This window comes from Heterodontus francisci, chromosome 2, assembly GCF_036365525.1.
Source record: "Heterodontus francisci isolate sHetFra1 chromosome 2, sHetFra1.hap1, whole genome shotgun sequence".
Lineage (NCBI taxonomy): Eukaryota > Metazoa > Chordata > Chondrichthyes > Heterodontiformes > Heterodontidae > Heterodontus > Heterodontus francisci.
Window position 1 is genome coordinate 125,181,769 of NC_090372.1, and position 15,877 is coordinate 125,197,645.

At 41.3% G+C, this 15,877-nt stretch overlaps 1 protein-coding gene across 6 annotated transcripts in view; it reads left to right on the forward strand.

The window, feature by feature from the left end:
• LOC137346661 (uncharacterized) overlaps window positions 1–15,877 on the forward strand; it is a 65,931-nt gene that overhangs the window by 36,390 nt on the left and 13,664 nt on the right. For all 6 annotated transcript variants that reach the window (XM_068010310.1, XM_068010318.1, XM_068010327.1 and 3 more), the window contains 2 exons: window positions 2,027–2,054; window positions 5,507–5,578. In XM_068010310.1, the coding sequence (XP_067866411.1) occupies window positions 2,027–2,054; window positions 5,507–5,578 (100 nt within the window). The remainder of the gene's footprint in view (window positions 1–2,026; window positions 2,055–5,506; window positions 5,579–15,877) is intronic.

Sequence of the window (15,877 nt, forward strand, 5' to 3'; positions counted from 1 at the left end):
CTCAGAGCAGGACTGCTTGCCGCCTCCTTTGATATGTTGTTGGTCTTGAGCTGGACCACAACAACTGGATCCTACTCTCTTTCTCCAATATCCTTTCAAGCCAGTTCAAGAAGTCCCTCATCCTGGCACCAGGTAAGTAACAAACTATGTGGCACCCTTGATCCCGCTTATAAAGGATGCTATCTGTCCCCCAATTAATGAATCCCACTACAACTACCACAATTAGCATTCCCTCCACCTGCTTCACCCCACTTTGGACAGCCTGCTGTACCAAGGTGAAATGGCTTTCATTCTGGCTGTCCTTCCAACAGTCTTGATGCTTATTTTCCTAGTTAGCAAGTACATTGTACCTGTTGGATAGGATCAGTTGCTGTTGTTCCTCAGTCAGTGACTCTAAGCCAGAGAGATTTGAGACAGAGACATCTACTGTAGATGCTCAGGTCAGTGTCTCAAACTGCCATATATTAACTCCTGGCACACAACCTGCTCTTCCATATCTTAGTCTAAATTATTTATATATACTTATTAGTTTTTAAGTTTTTTTTTTTTTCTTTTTCTACATTCAAACTTGCACTAAGCAGTGGACAAATTATAAATACTTACTGTCTCAAGCTTCCCCTACATGTATTAGAGGTTTGAAAAAAGAAAATCAGCACTTTCCTCTCTGCACAGAATTCCCAACTTCACACTGTTAATGTCACTCTGTGCTGCCGCTCCATTGAGGTTTTCATAGATACCATTAGTCCAATGGAAATGATGGACAAGATATTGAGTTATGTTACTAGAAAAATAGTATATATGTACAAATCTTGGGAGGATATAACAAGGCACTGGTTAGTCCTAACCTGGTCTATTCGGTCTAGTACTTGCCATCATGCCGTAGGGAAAATATTCTTGTACCCCATGTGAAGGTGCTGCAGAGGACTGTAAATAAGGTACCAGGTCTCAAAGTTATGAGTAAAGGTTAAAGAAGGTGGTTGTGTTCTCAATGGAAAATAAATTTCAGACAGATTTGTGGATTCAAGTGTGCACATAATTCAGAACTTGCTGTCTCATGCAGCTGGTTCAGTGTTGCAGTTGTTAGGGGGTTGTCCAGGTGAAGAGAATAACTAGAAAATGAAACTCCTCTTACCAACTACCATTGAAGATTTTAAGCATCTCCTATACTGATCTCATCACACTTTAATCAGCTGATTCGTGCAGAGTTGTGGGGCATTTTAAAATAGATGTACAATGCCAACTCATGTACACTGTTTAGTTCTAGATTTTGTTTCCTTCATAGGATATTGAAAAATTTTAACAAGTACAAGGAAGGCCATAGCTTTCCAAAAAAATTCGAATTTTCAATACAAAATGCAAAAATGGACACATTTCAAATTTTGAATTGTTTACTCTGTTTTTGATTTCAAAGCTGAAGTTGATTGCACACAGGAAAAATCAAATATTCTGATTCTAATACCATGAATCTACAAACCACAACAGTGAATTTGGATGTACGGATTCATTTGCTGTACTTATTGTGTTTCAATTTCCTGCTCTTGAGCTGATCAACCAATACTTCACTAGTTTAGTGACACAAAATTACCGTAATTTCAGGCAGCTACTGATTGGCTAGCTTTTTTTTGGTAATACTTGCGTTTCTAAAAATAGAAAACTGATCTTTGTTTCTGGAGAAAGAGGTTGAGTCATATGGTGAGAACTTGGGGTTGAAGTCAGCTATAAAGGTGTTGGCACGTTGGGCCAAATGATCCTGTTCTGTTTCTAAACTTTCCTATCCTGTTTTGCACTTTTAAATAATAGATTCTCTTGTGTTGTTCAGCAGTCAATGCATGTGTTACCTAAACAATATTCAGCCAGTTTTATTATTTGTATTCAAACATTTCTCATACAAATATACTGAGTCATTTTTTCAGCATTCTACCCTTCACTTTTCAAACTCTTCATACTCTTGTTCATTGCACACTCAAATTAATGAAATGTTCCAAATGCTTCAAGGATGCTAAACTTCTTTATTTTTGTACTGCAGAAAGTCTGATCGCCGGATGGAGCACAGGGTAAGTCACTGTATAAGTCGGCCTAATCATTGCCAAATTTTCAGAATTTGGGTAAATCAGTTAAGTTGTATTTAAATAAGACACTTCATTGAATCATACAGCGCAGAATGAGGCCATTCGTCCCAACATACATGAGCTGGCTCTTTTCAGAAAGCTATCCAATGAGTCCTACTCCCCCTGCACTTTCCCCATAGCCTTACAAATTTTTGAAAGTTACTGTTGAATCTGCCTCCACCAGCCTTTCAGCCAGTGCATTCCAGATCATAAATTGCTATGTAATTTATTTCTGTGAAATTTCTCCCCTCTCCCGCCACAGCCCCCCCCCCCCCAACCAAACCCGGTTCTTTTGCCAATTATCTACTCTATCAAACAAAAGCTCTTATAATTCTGAACACCTCTATAAAAACTCCCCTTATCCTTCTCTGCTCTAAGGTTTTCTAGTAAATCTCCTTTGCACTCTAAGACCTTGATATCCTTCTTATCATGTATGCTTAGAATTGAATACAATATTCCAGCTTTGGCCTAGCCAGTGTATTATAACTGATAAGCATAACTTCCTTGTTTTTATACTAAATTCCTCTAAAGCCCAGGATCCCATATGCTTTTTAACAGCCTTCTCTGCTTGTCATGCCACCTTCAAATATTTGTGCACGTGCACCTGAAGGTGTCTCTGTTTATGAACCCCCTTCAAAATTGTACAAATTTGTTTATATTGCCACTCCTCATTATTCCTACCAAAATGTATTGCCTTGCACACCTTTGCATTAAATTTCATCTGCCATTTATAGCATTCTGTCTATGTCCTCCTGAAGTCTGCTACTGTCCTCCTCACTGCTAACTACATTTCCAAGCTTTGTGTCATCTTCAGACTTTGAAATTATGCCTCCTGTACCTTAAAGGAGGTCCTTCCTTTCCCCCTCATAGAATGTGTTCAATCTGTACCTGAACTATCCCCTCTTTGGAGGCCGCCATTGCCCTTTTACTGTTAGACCTGCCAATCTTTGTTTCCGGTCCACCTTGGCACATCCCTTTTTCAAGTCACTGAATTTATCCATTCAGTTGAGTATCTTCACCTTAAATTGTTCATGGTGTGTTTCTATCACTATTATAAACCTAATATTGTGATCAACATTTCCCAAATGCACCACCTGCCCTACTTCATTCCCCAAAACCAAATCCAGCACTGCTTCTTTCTTCATTAAACTGGAAATATAGTGATCAAGAAGTTCTCATATAAATGTCAGAAGTCCTTTCCCTTCCGCCCCCTTGCCCTTTACACTATTTCTCCCCACTATTTTTCCCCCTTTCTATGTTGGAATAATTTGAACTTCCGCAATATACGCCTCTATTGTTTTTACATCTTCCTGAAATTTGCTCAACCAGCTTCCCACTATTTGGTAGTTTATATTGGGCTGGATTTTGTCAGTGACAAAGCAAGGGCACTCACAGCTGACCACTAAGTAAGTCTTGCTGAGCAATCAAGTGATCTCTCTGGTGAGAATTTCAGCTCTAGTGCTGTGCACTGGTACTGTAACTGATTGTGGGCATTCACAGCATTGAGCAGTATTAAAGTCTTCAGGCTGTCTGAGCAGCCAATCACATTAAAGGATTTTCTCAGACTCTGCAAACCGGAAACTAAAAGCACTAAAATAAAATCACTTCAAAAAAATTTTTATGTTGAGGAAATTGAAGATCGAATCGTAGATATGAGGTGTAGGTAAAAGCTAAGTTATTCTGAAAATACGTTTTAAAAAAAATTAAAATCTTAATAGCTTAAAAATCTACTCAATCATTTAACAGCACTCCACAGTCAAAAATTTATGTTTTCAGGGTCATTTCTGTTCATCAAATTTTATTAGTTGCACCTGATTGAATGAATAATGTGCAACTTTTTAAGGGATTTCAAACTGCAAGGTGGGGCAGAAAGTTGAAATTCTCACTGATATTCAGTGATTGTTCACTGTGGGAGGAGCCACAGTGCAGTCTGTGTCAGAATGCTGAGTGACAGACCAGAACCTCAAGATTTCCTTGCTAATCTGTGCATGTCCATTATCCTAAAGTTGCTGTCCGTTTCAGAGGAGTAATGACAGCGAATGCCGATAGTTCGCCATCAACCTACCATCGCCAACAAAATATGGCGCAATATACACACAGCAGCATAGCATCTCCCCTTTTCCTCCTTAACTCTAACCAAATAAAAACTGCCTTTTAACCCTTAAGGACATCTTTCCTTTCTGCAGCAGTATCTCTGATCAATACTGCCACCCCTTTTATTCTCTTCCCTATTTCTCCTAGCTAGGAAATTCCTGTCTTTGTTATTGCCGCTGTAACATAATCGCATTTGGAAACTTGTACCTACAGCTCTCCAATCTTGTTTGTCATGCTCTGTGCATTTACGCATATGCAGTCCAAAGCTGTCTTAGTCTGCTTTGCATTTCTTTCCTGTCTAATCCCTCTTTCTCTTTATTCTAATGCTATTTGTCTCTCTCAGTCCTCTATGCAACTTGTTTCTCCTCTTTGCTTCATCCTGGTTCCCCTCCCTCTGCCAAATTAGTTTGACTCCTCCCCCACAGCACTAGGTCTGTGGCACATCAGATTATTTACCGATGTCCTGAAGAGGCTGGCTGTTTTGGTAAACACATGATCATTTCAGAAACCTTGATTGCAACCATTGATAGTTAATGTAATGAGTTGGTTCATTGAGCAAGGTTGATATTAAACAAGATCATCTGTTATTTAATCTTAATCTGCCGCCAGTGTTCAGTCAGTTCCTGCAGAAATCTAATACAATTTCTCCATGTAACTGTTTATTTTGTTGGATATTATTTCATGTTTGTGCTGGGAAATGGAATACTTTCCCATTTTGAGTATCTAGTGCCTGTATCAAGATCTCTCAGGACAGAGATTTTTCCCTTTTAAATTTCTCTTTGTTTTGAAATAGCATTCTGATGGGCTTGGAAGACTCTTGATTACAATTTTTCTCTTATTTTTAGAGTCTTTCATAAAGTGATAGATGCTTTTACTTGCATGTATACTCTTGTACTAGCATGACTTTTTTATAATATTGTAAAAGTAAAAACCATACGTAGTAAAAGGTAGTCATTCTAAATGTGGAAGCTATTTTTTTTCTACCTGTACAGTTTTCCTAAGGATGGATTATACAGTTTTGGAAGGGAATGCATCTATCTGTACTGAAGTGTACAGCTGTAATAGTTGGCCTTTTTATTGTCATGAGGGAAGATCATGGGGCAGTTTTAGTAGGAGAGTGTAGGACAACAGGCATGATTCCATTTTTTTCAGAATTGGGGTCCAGGCTCTCAATTTCTTTTCAAATCTACTTTTATATGTGATGTGTTTTCAACTTCTGGTACAAACTGAATATATCTGTGAATGACAACTCATATTTATAGCATTGAACAAACCCTTCTCATGAGATTTCTTCCCTCTTGCAGGGTGATTATTCCCAGACACAGAGTTTTTCAGATGTGATTGATCTTAAAAGAAGGAAACTCTATGACTATTTGGTGAGTCTTAAGTTCATTTTGCCTGTCGTCAATGAAGTGGTATGTATTATATAAAGTAGGGAGCTGAAGCCAGCCTATTATAATCCACAATGCCATGAAACTATATTACCCTATATTAGTTATTGGAACATTTAGCTTATTTATGTGTTTGAAGTTTAATTTTTTTTTGTTAATTCATGGGATGTGGGCATCGCTGGCCAGGCCAGCATTTATTGCCCATCCCTAATTGCCCTTGAGAAGGTGCTGGTGAGCTGCCTCCTTGAACTGCTGCAGCCCATGTGGGGGTAGGTTTGCTCACAGTGCTGTTAGGAAGGGAGTTCCAGGATTTTGACCCAGTGACAGTGAAGGAACGGCGATATAGTTCCAAGTCAGGATGGTGTGTGACTTGGAGGGGAACTTGCAGGTGGTGGTGTTCCCATGCATTTGCTGCCCTTGTCCTTCTAGTTGGTAGAGGTCGCGGGTTTGGAAGGTGCTGTCTAAGGAGCCTTGGTGCATTGCTGCAGTGCATCTTGTAGATGGTACACACTGCTGCCACTGTGAGTGGATGGCGGAGGGAATGAATGTTTGTGGTTGGGGTGCCAATCAAGCGGGCTGCTTTGTCCTGGATGGTGTCGAGCTTCTTGAGTGTTGTTGGAGCTGCACCCATCCAGGCAAGTGGAGAGTATTCTATCACACTCCTGAATTGTGCCTTGTAGATGGTGGACAGGCTTTGGGGAGTTGGGAAGTGAGTTACTCGCCTCAGGATTCCTAGCCTTTGACCTGCTCTTGTAGCCACGATATTCATATGGCTACTCCAGTTCAGTTCCTGGTCAATGGTAGCCCCTAGGATGTTGATAGTGGAGGATTCAGCGATGGTAATGCCATTGAATGTCAAGGGGCGATGGTTAGATTCTTATTGGAGGTGGTCATTGTCCGGCACTTATGTGGCACGAATGTTACTTGCCATTTATCAGCCCAAGCTTGGATGTTGTCCAAGTCTTGCTGCATTTCTACACGAACTGCTTCAGTATCTGAGGAGTTGCGAATGGTGCTGAACATTGTGCACTCATCAACGAACATCCCCACTTCTGACCTTATGATTGAAGGAAGGTCATTGATGAAGTAGCTGAAGATGGTTGGGCCCAGGATGGTTAGGCCTGTTGGTTCTGATTATGAGGATTTATATAATGGGCAGATAATTTAAATGATGAAGCCATGAGTAAATTAGGGCCAGCCTTGTGAAAGGAGACGTCTTAATTTCACTGCTAGAAATATCTTGACAGTACGTATACATAATGAAAATTGGTGTATCCTGTCACCTTGTATGTTGTGGTCCATGGAAGCTAGTGGATTTAATATTAGCTGGGGGAAAACAGTGATAGTTATGCAGGTGGTGGGCAATAACTGACGATTCACTTGTGCCCCTATAAATAGACATAGACTGAAATTGTGGTTATTAGGTTAGGAGGTGTATGCTTGTAATGTGTAACTCTTAAGTAAATGCTTATATAAATGTGTAAAGATTGGCTCCAGTTCTATCCTTTACCAGCTGGCCTTCTAGTTGAGAACGTGAAGGCAGAGAGAATGGTTGCCTAAAGATGAAGATTTGTAGCTAAGAAATTTTCAGACAGAAAACTACAATTCTAGTAGCAGTTGTGGAAAATGGCAGAAAGCAATATAAATTGTCGGGATACAATTACCTTCCGATGTTCTGGGTCTGAACCATATGACCAGTGGAAGAATGAAGTTGTTATATGTACGCGGGTGGAGTCCCTATCAAAGTGGAACAAAGTATGGCCTTGACCTTGTCGTTTCCTACAAGAAGTAAACTCAGAAATAGTATTTTGTGAGCTGGCGGTGCTCATCAATTGGATAGAAATGGTTTAGACCTTCTCTTCGAGTTCTTGAATGAACTTTACAAGAAAGATCATATATTAAATGCCTATGAGGCATTGTGAAACTTTGATAGATTTTGGAAAACAGATGGTCATTCCATGGTGGAATAGATCATGGACTTTAACAGATTGTATAAAAAATTAATGTAATTCAATTTGGGCATCCCTGGATCAGTACTAGTGTTTAAATTGTTGGATTGGGCGAAGGTGTCTGATATGGACCAGCTCCTGGTAACTAGTGTTCTGTTCTCAGAGAGGGGAGACCCTATTGGGCCTGCTATCTTGAAGAAAATTCCTGGGGAAACATTTATTTTCTTCAGCCTTCATGGAAGAATTCAGGCATTCCACGGTGACACAAAACTTAGAGGACTCAATGATTACCAGATTACAAAATGGTTCAGGTACTCGACACAGGCGCCAATACAATGGAAGGATTAAAAACAGTACATTGAACAGCTTGGTTAAAATGTTAACAAGTTGCGGGAATAAAAGCAAGGTTAAAGAATATAAAAGTACTACTTTCTTTAGATTTGGTGAGGACAACACTTTGAAGTCTCTAAAGAGGGTTGTAATTCCATGTAAATAGCAGGAGTAAGCCATTTTATAGGTACTGATGTTGTCTCCAGTGAGGTACTATGCTGTTGAGTGACTTTCTATGAAAAAGGCACAAATGAAACCTGAAATGGAGCATGATAAGGCAATTATTTTTCAAAAGTCAGTTGATCTGCTGTTTACCCAAGCAGGACATTATGGTATTCTCTTCAAAAAAAAAAAAATCGATGATTCTCACAATGTTAGACCAGTATTAATGGTATCAGGTGATAAGAATCAGAGAACAAAAGCAAATTGTTCTAAAGCTGCATAGATAATTTGCTCACCATACTTGTCAAAAGTTAAAATTCCTGCTAAGAGATGCAGGTGTGGTTGTTGAAGAGCATAAGAGACTAATAGGGATTAGTGAGAAGTGTGAAATCTGTAAAAGTATCAAAGGATGCTGCCATGTCCTACTGTAAGCCTGCCATTGGCATGTGACTTTTAACGCGGTTTTTGCCATGGATCTAAAGGTACGGGACAACAACAGAAATATTTTCATTCTACATTTTGTAGACCTGATGACCAGATTTAGTCTTTCAATAGTAATACTTACTAAGGACAAAATCATGGAGAAATGGATAGGAACCGGACTTGGGATACCAGTGAAGTTTCTGACTGATGACAGAGGGGAATATGCCATTGACGAGTTAAGACATGAACATTATGGTCATTAAGATCTTTCAGCGGTGAACTTTTTGAAAGTAATCCTGCAGTGATCGATGAGATGCTGCATAAAATTTTAACTGATCAACCAGACTGCAAGCTGACAATTGCCCTGACCTGGGCAGTTCATGCAAAGAATTAATTCCAGGTAGTTGGAGGGTATAGTCCCTGTTGATTTAATCTCTGGGTGGAATCCCAAATTGCTGTCCACGCTATGCAATAGTCCTGCTGTTCGAGGTACTCCAATTAGTTCTACTTTTTTTCCGCACATTTGAATGCTTTACATGCAGGATGATGGGCCTTCATTTAAGGTTGAGGTCTCGGAAAATTTGGAGAACACTAAGGCATCATATAAGACCATCGAGAGCCTGCTCAGGTCTGCAAACAAAAACCCGAACTGAGCCCGACAGAACCCCATCCGACCCAGCCTGAGTCCTTCCATTTTTTCCCGTGCCCGACCCAACCCGACCACCAGTTAGCTTACCTTCTGTTTTTCACTTTGTTGCTGATCTGCACAAGCTTAAGATAACTGTAACAAAACCACCTTTCTAGTCCAAAAATTAAATTAACCTTTGAGCCACTTACCTGCGATAGAGCATGTCCAACCCGGCCCAACCTGAGCCCAAATGCCGGACCTGGATGTGCAACCCGACCCGAACACGACATATGTCGTCGGGTCCCATCAGGTTCGGGTCGGGTAGCAGGCCTTTACCATCCAAGACAGAATTTAAGTCAGGAGATTTGGTGTGTTATAAGAGAGTGTCATAGGAAATGGAAAGCCCTGGTAAGCTAATAGGTCATGATGGTAAGACAGTACTTATCAAACAGGACAATCAGAGTCCGTTCATTTTTCACAATTATTTGTAATTGTTTACAAAACTTTGGACTCTAAGGAGCCAATAGAAGTAAATGGGCTCAAGTGCTTGTGTGTTTTGTGTTGAAGGTCCTGAGGAACAATACAGTATATCAAGGGCTGGATAGTGGTAAAAAGTGATTATGACACACAGGAGAGACCTATCGCATCCAAAGTGGATACTCTGGTAATATAGTCCAGAGGGGTCTAGTGAATGGAGGATGCAACAATTATGGGACGTGTAGGAAAAGCTACTGGCAAGTTTAAATATTGGTTGAATATTCAGGATGATGGCCAAGAAGCGAGGTCGATGGACTAGCGGAATGGTATGAAAGGGTGGAGAGTAAGAAAGCGCAGTGTAAGTGTTGATAGTGAGTCTTGAAGTAACTCTTGTGTCAGGAAAATTATTACATAACAGAAGAAGACCCACTGATAGTGCAAGAGGATGATTTTTGCAACTGTAGTCCCAACAGACACAAAAGTGCAAGTAGAGGCTGTAGCTTGAATAGATTCCACAATGAAATCAAGGCCACAGAATAGTCATGGAACAGAACTAGAAGCAGAAGTCCTTGTGATCATGATATTGTTGTGGCTGCTAATAAACTTGAAGATAAATTAATAAGAGGTAAAACGAAGGAAATTAGATACTTGGAGAGAGTTTGGAGTTTATTCTGAGGTACCAGAAATGGGGCAGCCAGCTTTATGGTAGAGGTGAATTTGTACTGAAAAAGTCCTTCCAGATGGGAGTTCTAAGGTTAAGGCAAGACTAGTTGCTTGGGATTTTGAAGAGCTACTAGTGGTGCAGTTGTGGACTCTCCCACAGCTGGAAAAGTAATTTTGAAAATCTTTTTAACTTAAGGAAAATCCCAAAGCCTTTTATTCATATATAAGGAGCAAGAGGGTAACTAGAGAAAGGATTGGCCCACTCAAGGATAAAGGAGGAAAATTATGCGTGGAGTCAGAGAAAATGGGTGAGATTCTAAACGAGTACTTTGCATCGGTGTTCACCGAGGAGAGGGACATGACGGATGGTGAGGTTAGGGATAGATGTTTGATTACTCTAGGTCAAGTCGGCATAAGGAGGGAGGAAGTGTTGGGTATTCTAAAAGGCATTAAGGTGGACAAGTCCCCAGGTCCGGATGGGATCTATCCCAGGTTACTGAGGGAAGCGAGAGAGGAAATGGCTGGGGCCTTAACAGATATCTTTGCAGCATCCTTAAACACGGGTGAGGTCCTGGAGGACTGGAGAATTGCTAATGTTGTCCCCTTGTTTAAGAAGGGTAGCAGGGATAATCCAGGTAATTATAGACCGGTGAGCCTGACGTCCGTGGTAGGGAAGCTGCTGGAGAAGATACTGAGGGATAGGATCTATTCCCATTTTCAATGATAGGCAACATGGTTTTGTGCAGGGAAGGTCATGTCTTACCAACTTAATAGAATTCTTTGAGGAAGTGACAAAGTTGATTGATAAGGGAAGGGCTGTAGATGTCGTATACGTGGACTTCAGTAAGGCGTTTGATAAGGTTCCCCATGGTAGGTTGATGGAGAAAGTGAAGTCGCATGGGGTCCAGGGTGTACTAGCTAGATGGATAAAGAACTGGCTGGGCAACAGGAGACAGAGAGTAGCAGTGGAAGGGAGTTTCTCAAAATGGAGACGTGTGACCAGTGGTGTTCCACAGGGATCCGTGCTGGGACCACTGTTTGTGATATACATAAATGATTTGGAGGAAAGTATAGGTGGTCTGATTAGCAAGTTTGCAGACGACACTAAGATTGGTGGAGTAGCAGATAGTGAAGGGGACTGTCAGAGAATACAGCAGAATATAGATAGATTGGAGAGTTGGGCCGAGAAATGGCAGATGGAGTTCAATCAGGGCAAATGCGAGGTGATGCATTTTGGAAGATCCAATTCAAGAGTGAACTATACAGTAAATGGAAAGGTCCTGGGGAAAATTGATGTACAGAGAGATTTGGGTGTTCAGGTCCATTGTTCCCTGAAGGTGGCAACGCAGGTCAATAGAGTGGTCAAGAAGGCATACGGCATGCTTTCCTTCATCGGACGGGGTATTGAGTACAAGGGTTGGCAGGTCATGTTACAGTTGTATAAGACTTTGGTTCGGCCACATTTGGACTACATTACCAAAAGGATGTGGATTCTTTGGAGAGGGTGCAGAGGAGGTTCACCAGGATGTTGCCTGGTATGGAGGGCGTTAGCTATGAAGAGAGGTTGAGTAGATTAGGATTATTTTCATTAGAAAGACGGAGGTTGAGGGGGGACCTGATTGAGGTGTACAAAATCATGAGGGGTATAGACAGGGTGGATAGCAAGAAGCTTTTTCCCAGAGTGGAGGATTCAAATACTAGGGGTCACGAGTTCAAAGTGAGAGGGGAAAAGTTTAGGGGGATATGTGTGGAAAGTTCTTTACGCAGAGGGTGGTGGGTGCCTGGAACGCGTTGCCAGCGGAGGTGGTAGACGCGGGCACGATAGCGTCTTTTAAGATGTATCTAGACAGATAGATGAATGGGCAGGAAGCAAAGAGATACAGACCCTTAGAAAATAGGCGACAGGTTTAGATAGAGGATCTGGATCGGCGCAGGCTTGGAGGGCCGAAGGGCCTGTTCCTGTGCTGTAATTTTCTTTGTTCTTTGTTCAACTTTTTTTGGCCACATGTTCATGGGAGTGTAGATGAATCAATATAAAGTCTGTACTTCTGCAGGGTGATACTTTTTAGAAACAAGTGTTTCTGAAACCACCCAATGAAGCAGCAGATACAGAAGGAAAACTGGAAACTAAACCTGTATCTATGACATGAATGATGAGATCTGTTTTGATGAAAATAGGTTGTGTTCAACTAAAAGCAAATCCTGCAATGTTCTCTTGGTATCATAAAGAAAAACTTTCAGGCATCCTCATGATGTATGTTGCTGACTTCATATGGGGTGGTCCTGTGGAATTTGAGAAATGTGTTATGAATATGATTAGAGTAGAATTTAAAATTGGGAGTCAAGCTTCAGGAGCTTTAATATATTGGTTTAGATACTAAGAGTAGATCTAGAATAACTTTAAATCAACAATCCCATTTAGCGAGTGTTAATCCCATCCTGAATAATCATACTAGGTTCTCACAGAAAGGTGATCATATATCTAAATAGTCAGACCAATTGTGAAGCTTAATTGGTCAGTTGAACTGGTAGGGCGCTCAGACTAAACTAGCTTCAAGTTTTGATGTGTTGGAGGCAGCAGGAACTGAGGAATAGAAGTTACTTTAGTTGATTGAGATGATTTGACCAGTGGTGTTCCCCAGAATCGGTACTGTAACCTCAGCTTTTCACCATGTACATTCATTGGACGAAGAAATGCAGAGTTGTATCGTCAGGTTTGCATATGACACTAGGTTAGGCAGCACAGCAAGTTGTGTAGATGGGAGCAGGATGATGCAAGAAACATAGGTTCAGTGAATGGGGGAAAAATCTATGGCAGATCATGTCTAACAAACTTGATTGAATTTTTCGAGGAGGTGACTAGATGTGTCGATGAGGGTAAAGCAGTTGATGTAGTCTACATGGACTTCAGTAAGGCTTTTGATAAGGTCCCGCATGGGCGATTGGTTAAGAAGGTAAGAGCCCATGGGATCCCGGGCAATTTGGCAAATTGGATCCAAAATTGGCTTAGTGGCAGGAGGCAGAGGGTGATGGTCGAGGGTTGTTTTTGCGAGTGGAAGCCTGTAACCAGTGGTGTACTGCAGGGATTGGTGCTGGGACCCTTGCTGTTTGGGAGGACTAACAAGGCAAGGGAATATACAATGGATGGTGGGACCCTAAGAAGTACAGAGGGTCAGAGGTACCTTGGTGTACTTGTCCATAGATCACTGAAGGCAACAGCACAGGTAGATAAGGTGGTTAGGAAGGTATGTGGGATACTTGCCTTTATTAACCGAGGCATAGAATATAAGAGCAGGGAGGTTATGATGGAGCTGTATAAAATGCTAGTTAGGTCACAGCTGGAGTACGGTGTACAGTTCTGGTCGCCACTTTATAGGAAGGATATGATTACACTGGAGATGGTACAGAGGACATTCACCAGGATGTTGCTTGGGCTGGAGTGTTTCAGCTATGAAGAGAGAGTGGATAAGCTCGGGTTGTTTTCCTTAGATTAGAGAAGGTGGAGGGGGGGACCTGTTTGAGGTATACAAAATTGAGGGGCGTAGATAGGAAGAAATTTTTTCCCTTAGCGGAGGTGTCAATAACCAGGGGGCATAAATTTAAGATAAGGGGCTGGAGGTTTAGAGGGGATTTGAGGAAAAATGTTTTCACCCAGAGGGTGGTTGGAATCTGGAATACACTGCCTGAAGGGATGGTAGAGGCAGGAATCCTCACAACATTTAAGAAGTATCTAGATGAGCACCTGAAACGCCATAGCATACAAGGCTGTGGGCCAAGTGCTGGAAAATGGGATTAGAATAGATAGGTGCTTGATGGCCGGCATGGGCACGATGGGCCGAGGGGCCTGATTCTATGCTGTATAACTCTACAACTCGATAGTCTTCTTAAAGGCCTTCAATAAGGCGTCACATTATAGGCTAATGAATAAGGTTCCGAGTTAGCGGAGCCATAGGACAAATAGCAGAATGATTAGCTAGCTGGCTACAAGACAGAAAGTGGAGAGTTGGGTAATGGGTAGCAATACAGAAGTGTGAAAAGTGGGGTCCCACGAGGATCAGGGCTGGGACCACTTTTCACATTTTATAATAATGGTTTAGATTTTGGAATCCAAAATGCAATTTCTAAATTTGCAGATGACACCAAATTAGGGAGATAGTCAATACTGAGGAGGGATTCAACAAATTGCAAGAAGACAATGAACTTGTAGAGTGGGCACATAATTGGCAACTGAATTTCAACACCATATAAGTGAGATATTACATTTTGGTGAGAAAAATCAGGAGGTTACATATTACTTGGAAAATAAGAATCTAAATGGGGTAGAGGAGCGAAAGGGATTTGGGAGTACAAATACATAAATCACTAAAATTGGGTTAATAAACTAATACACTAAAATCTTTTCTTCTCTTCTTTGGCCTCCTTGTCTCGGGAGACAATGGGTAAGCGCCTGGAGGTGGTCAGTGGTTTGTGGAGCAGCGCCTGGAGTGGCTATAAAGGCCAATTCTAGAGTGACAGACTCTTCCACAGGTGCTGCAGAAAAAATTGGTTGTCGGGGCTGTTACACAGTTGGCTCTCCCCCTGCGCTTCTGTCTTTTTTCCTGCCAACTGCTAAGTCTCTTCGACTCTGTCTCTGTCTCTTCGACACTAAAATCAATACATGGGTTAATAAGGCCATTTTTTTTAAAAGCAAGCAAAATACAAAAGCCTATTTCTAGAGGGATAGGAAGAAAATAAGTATTGATAAATTTGTATGGAGCCTTGGTTAGGGTACACTTAGTCCTGTGCACACTTCTAGTTGCCATATTATAAAAATGGTCTCAAGGCACTAGCAAGGGTGCCAAAAAGATTTTCATGGATTGTACTCATTCAGAAAGGATAAGCAGACTGTGTCTGTTTTCTCTTGAAAAGAGAAGGTTGAAGAGTGAGTTATTTGAGGTCTTCAAAATTATGAAAGATTTTGACAGAGTGTGTTTTTTGTCTTCGCTTTCAATGTTGACAGATTATAGAGCTTGCTGTCTGACCTAGTGTGCGAGTAGATTCCTTCTATATCTGCAGGGAAGGCGAGGGTCAGGAGCAAGGAGAAGAAGATGCCTAACAGAGTGAATGTTAAGACGCAACCCTGTTTCACTCCATTCTTCACTCTGAAACTGTTGGAAATGGAGCCATCAAACTGTACAGTGCAGTGTATGTTGTCATGGAAAGAGCGGATGAGACTGAAGAGCCAATTTTCCCCAAAATCTTGTCGAGCCCTGTTTTTTTTTTAATTTCCAAAATATACTTTATTCATAAAAATCTGGAAAAAAAAACATTACCAAACAGTTTCAAACAGCACAAGTCAAAAAATACAAACAGTGCAAGGGTGATCAGTTTCCTTCAATACAATCATGAGTTGCCTCACAACCCTTCCATTTCATTTGTCATGCCATATATATTTTTCCATTTTACAGCAAACGAAAATTTTCCCGCTGCAGTTCGAGGGGTTTCCCATGGATCCAGCCCCTCCGTTCAGCTTGGTGGGAGGACCTTACACAGTGGTCTTTCCCCATTGAGCCTTTGCTGCGGCTGCCCCAAGCTTTAGTGCGCCCCTCAGCATGTAGTCCTGGACCTTGGAATGTGCCAGTCTGCAACATTCGGTTGTGGACAACTCTTTGC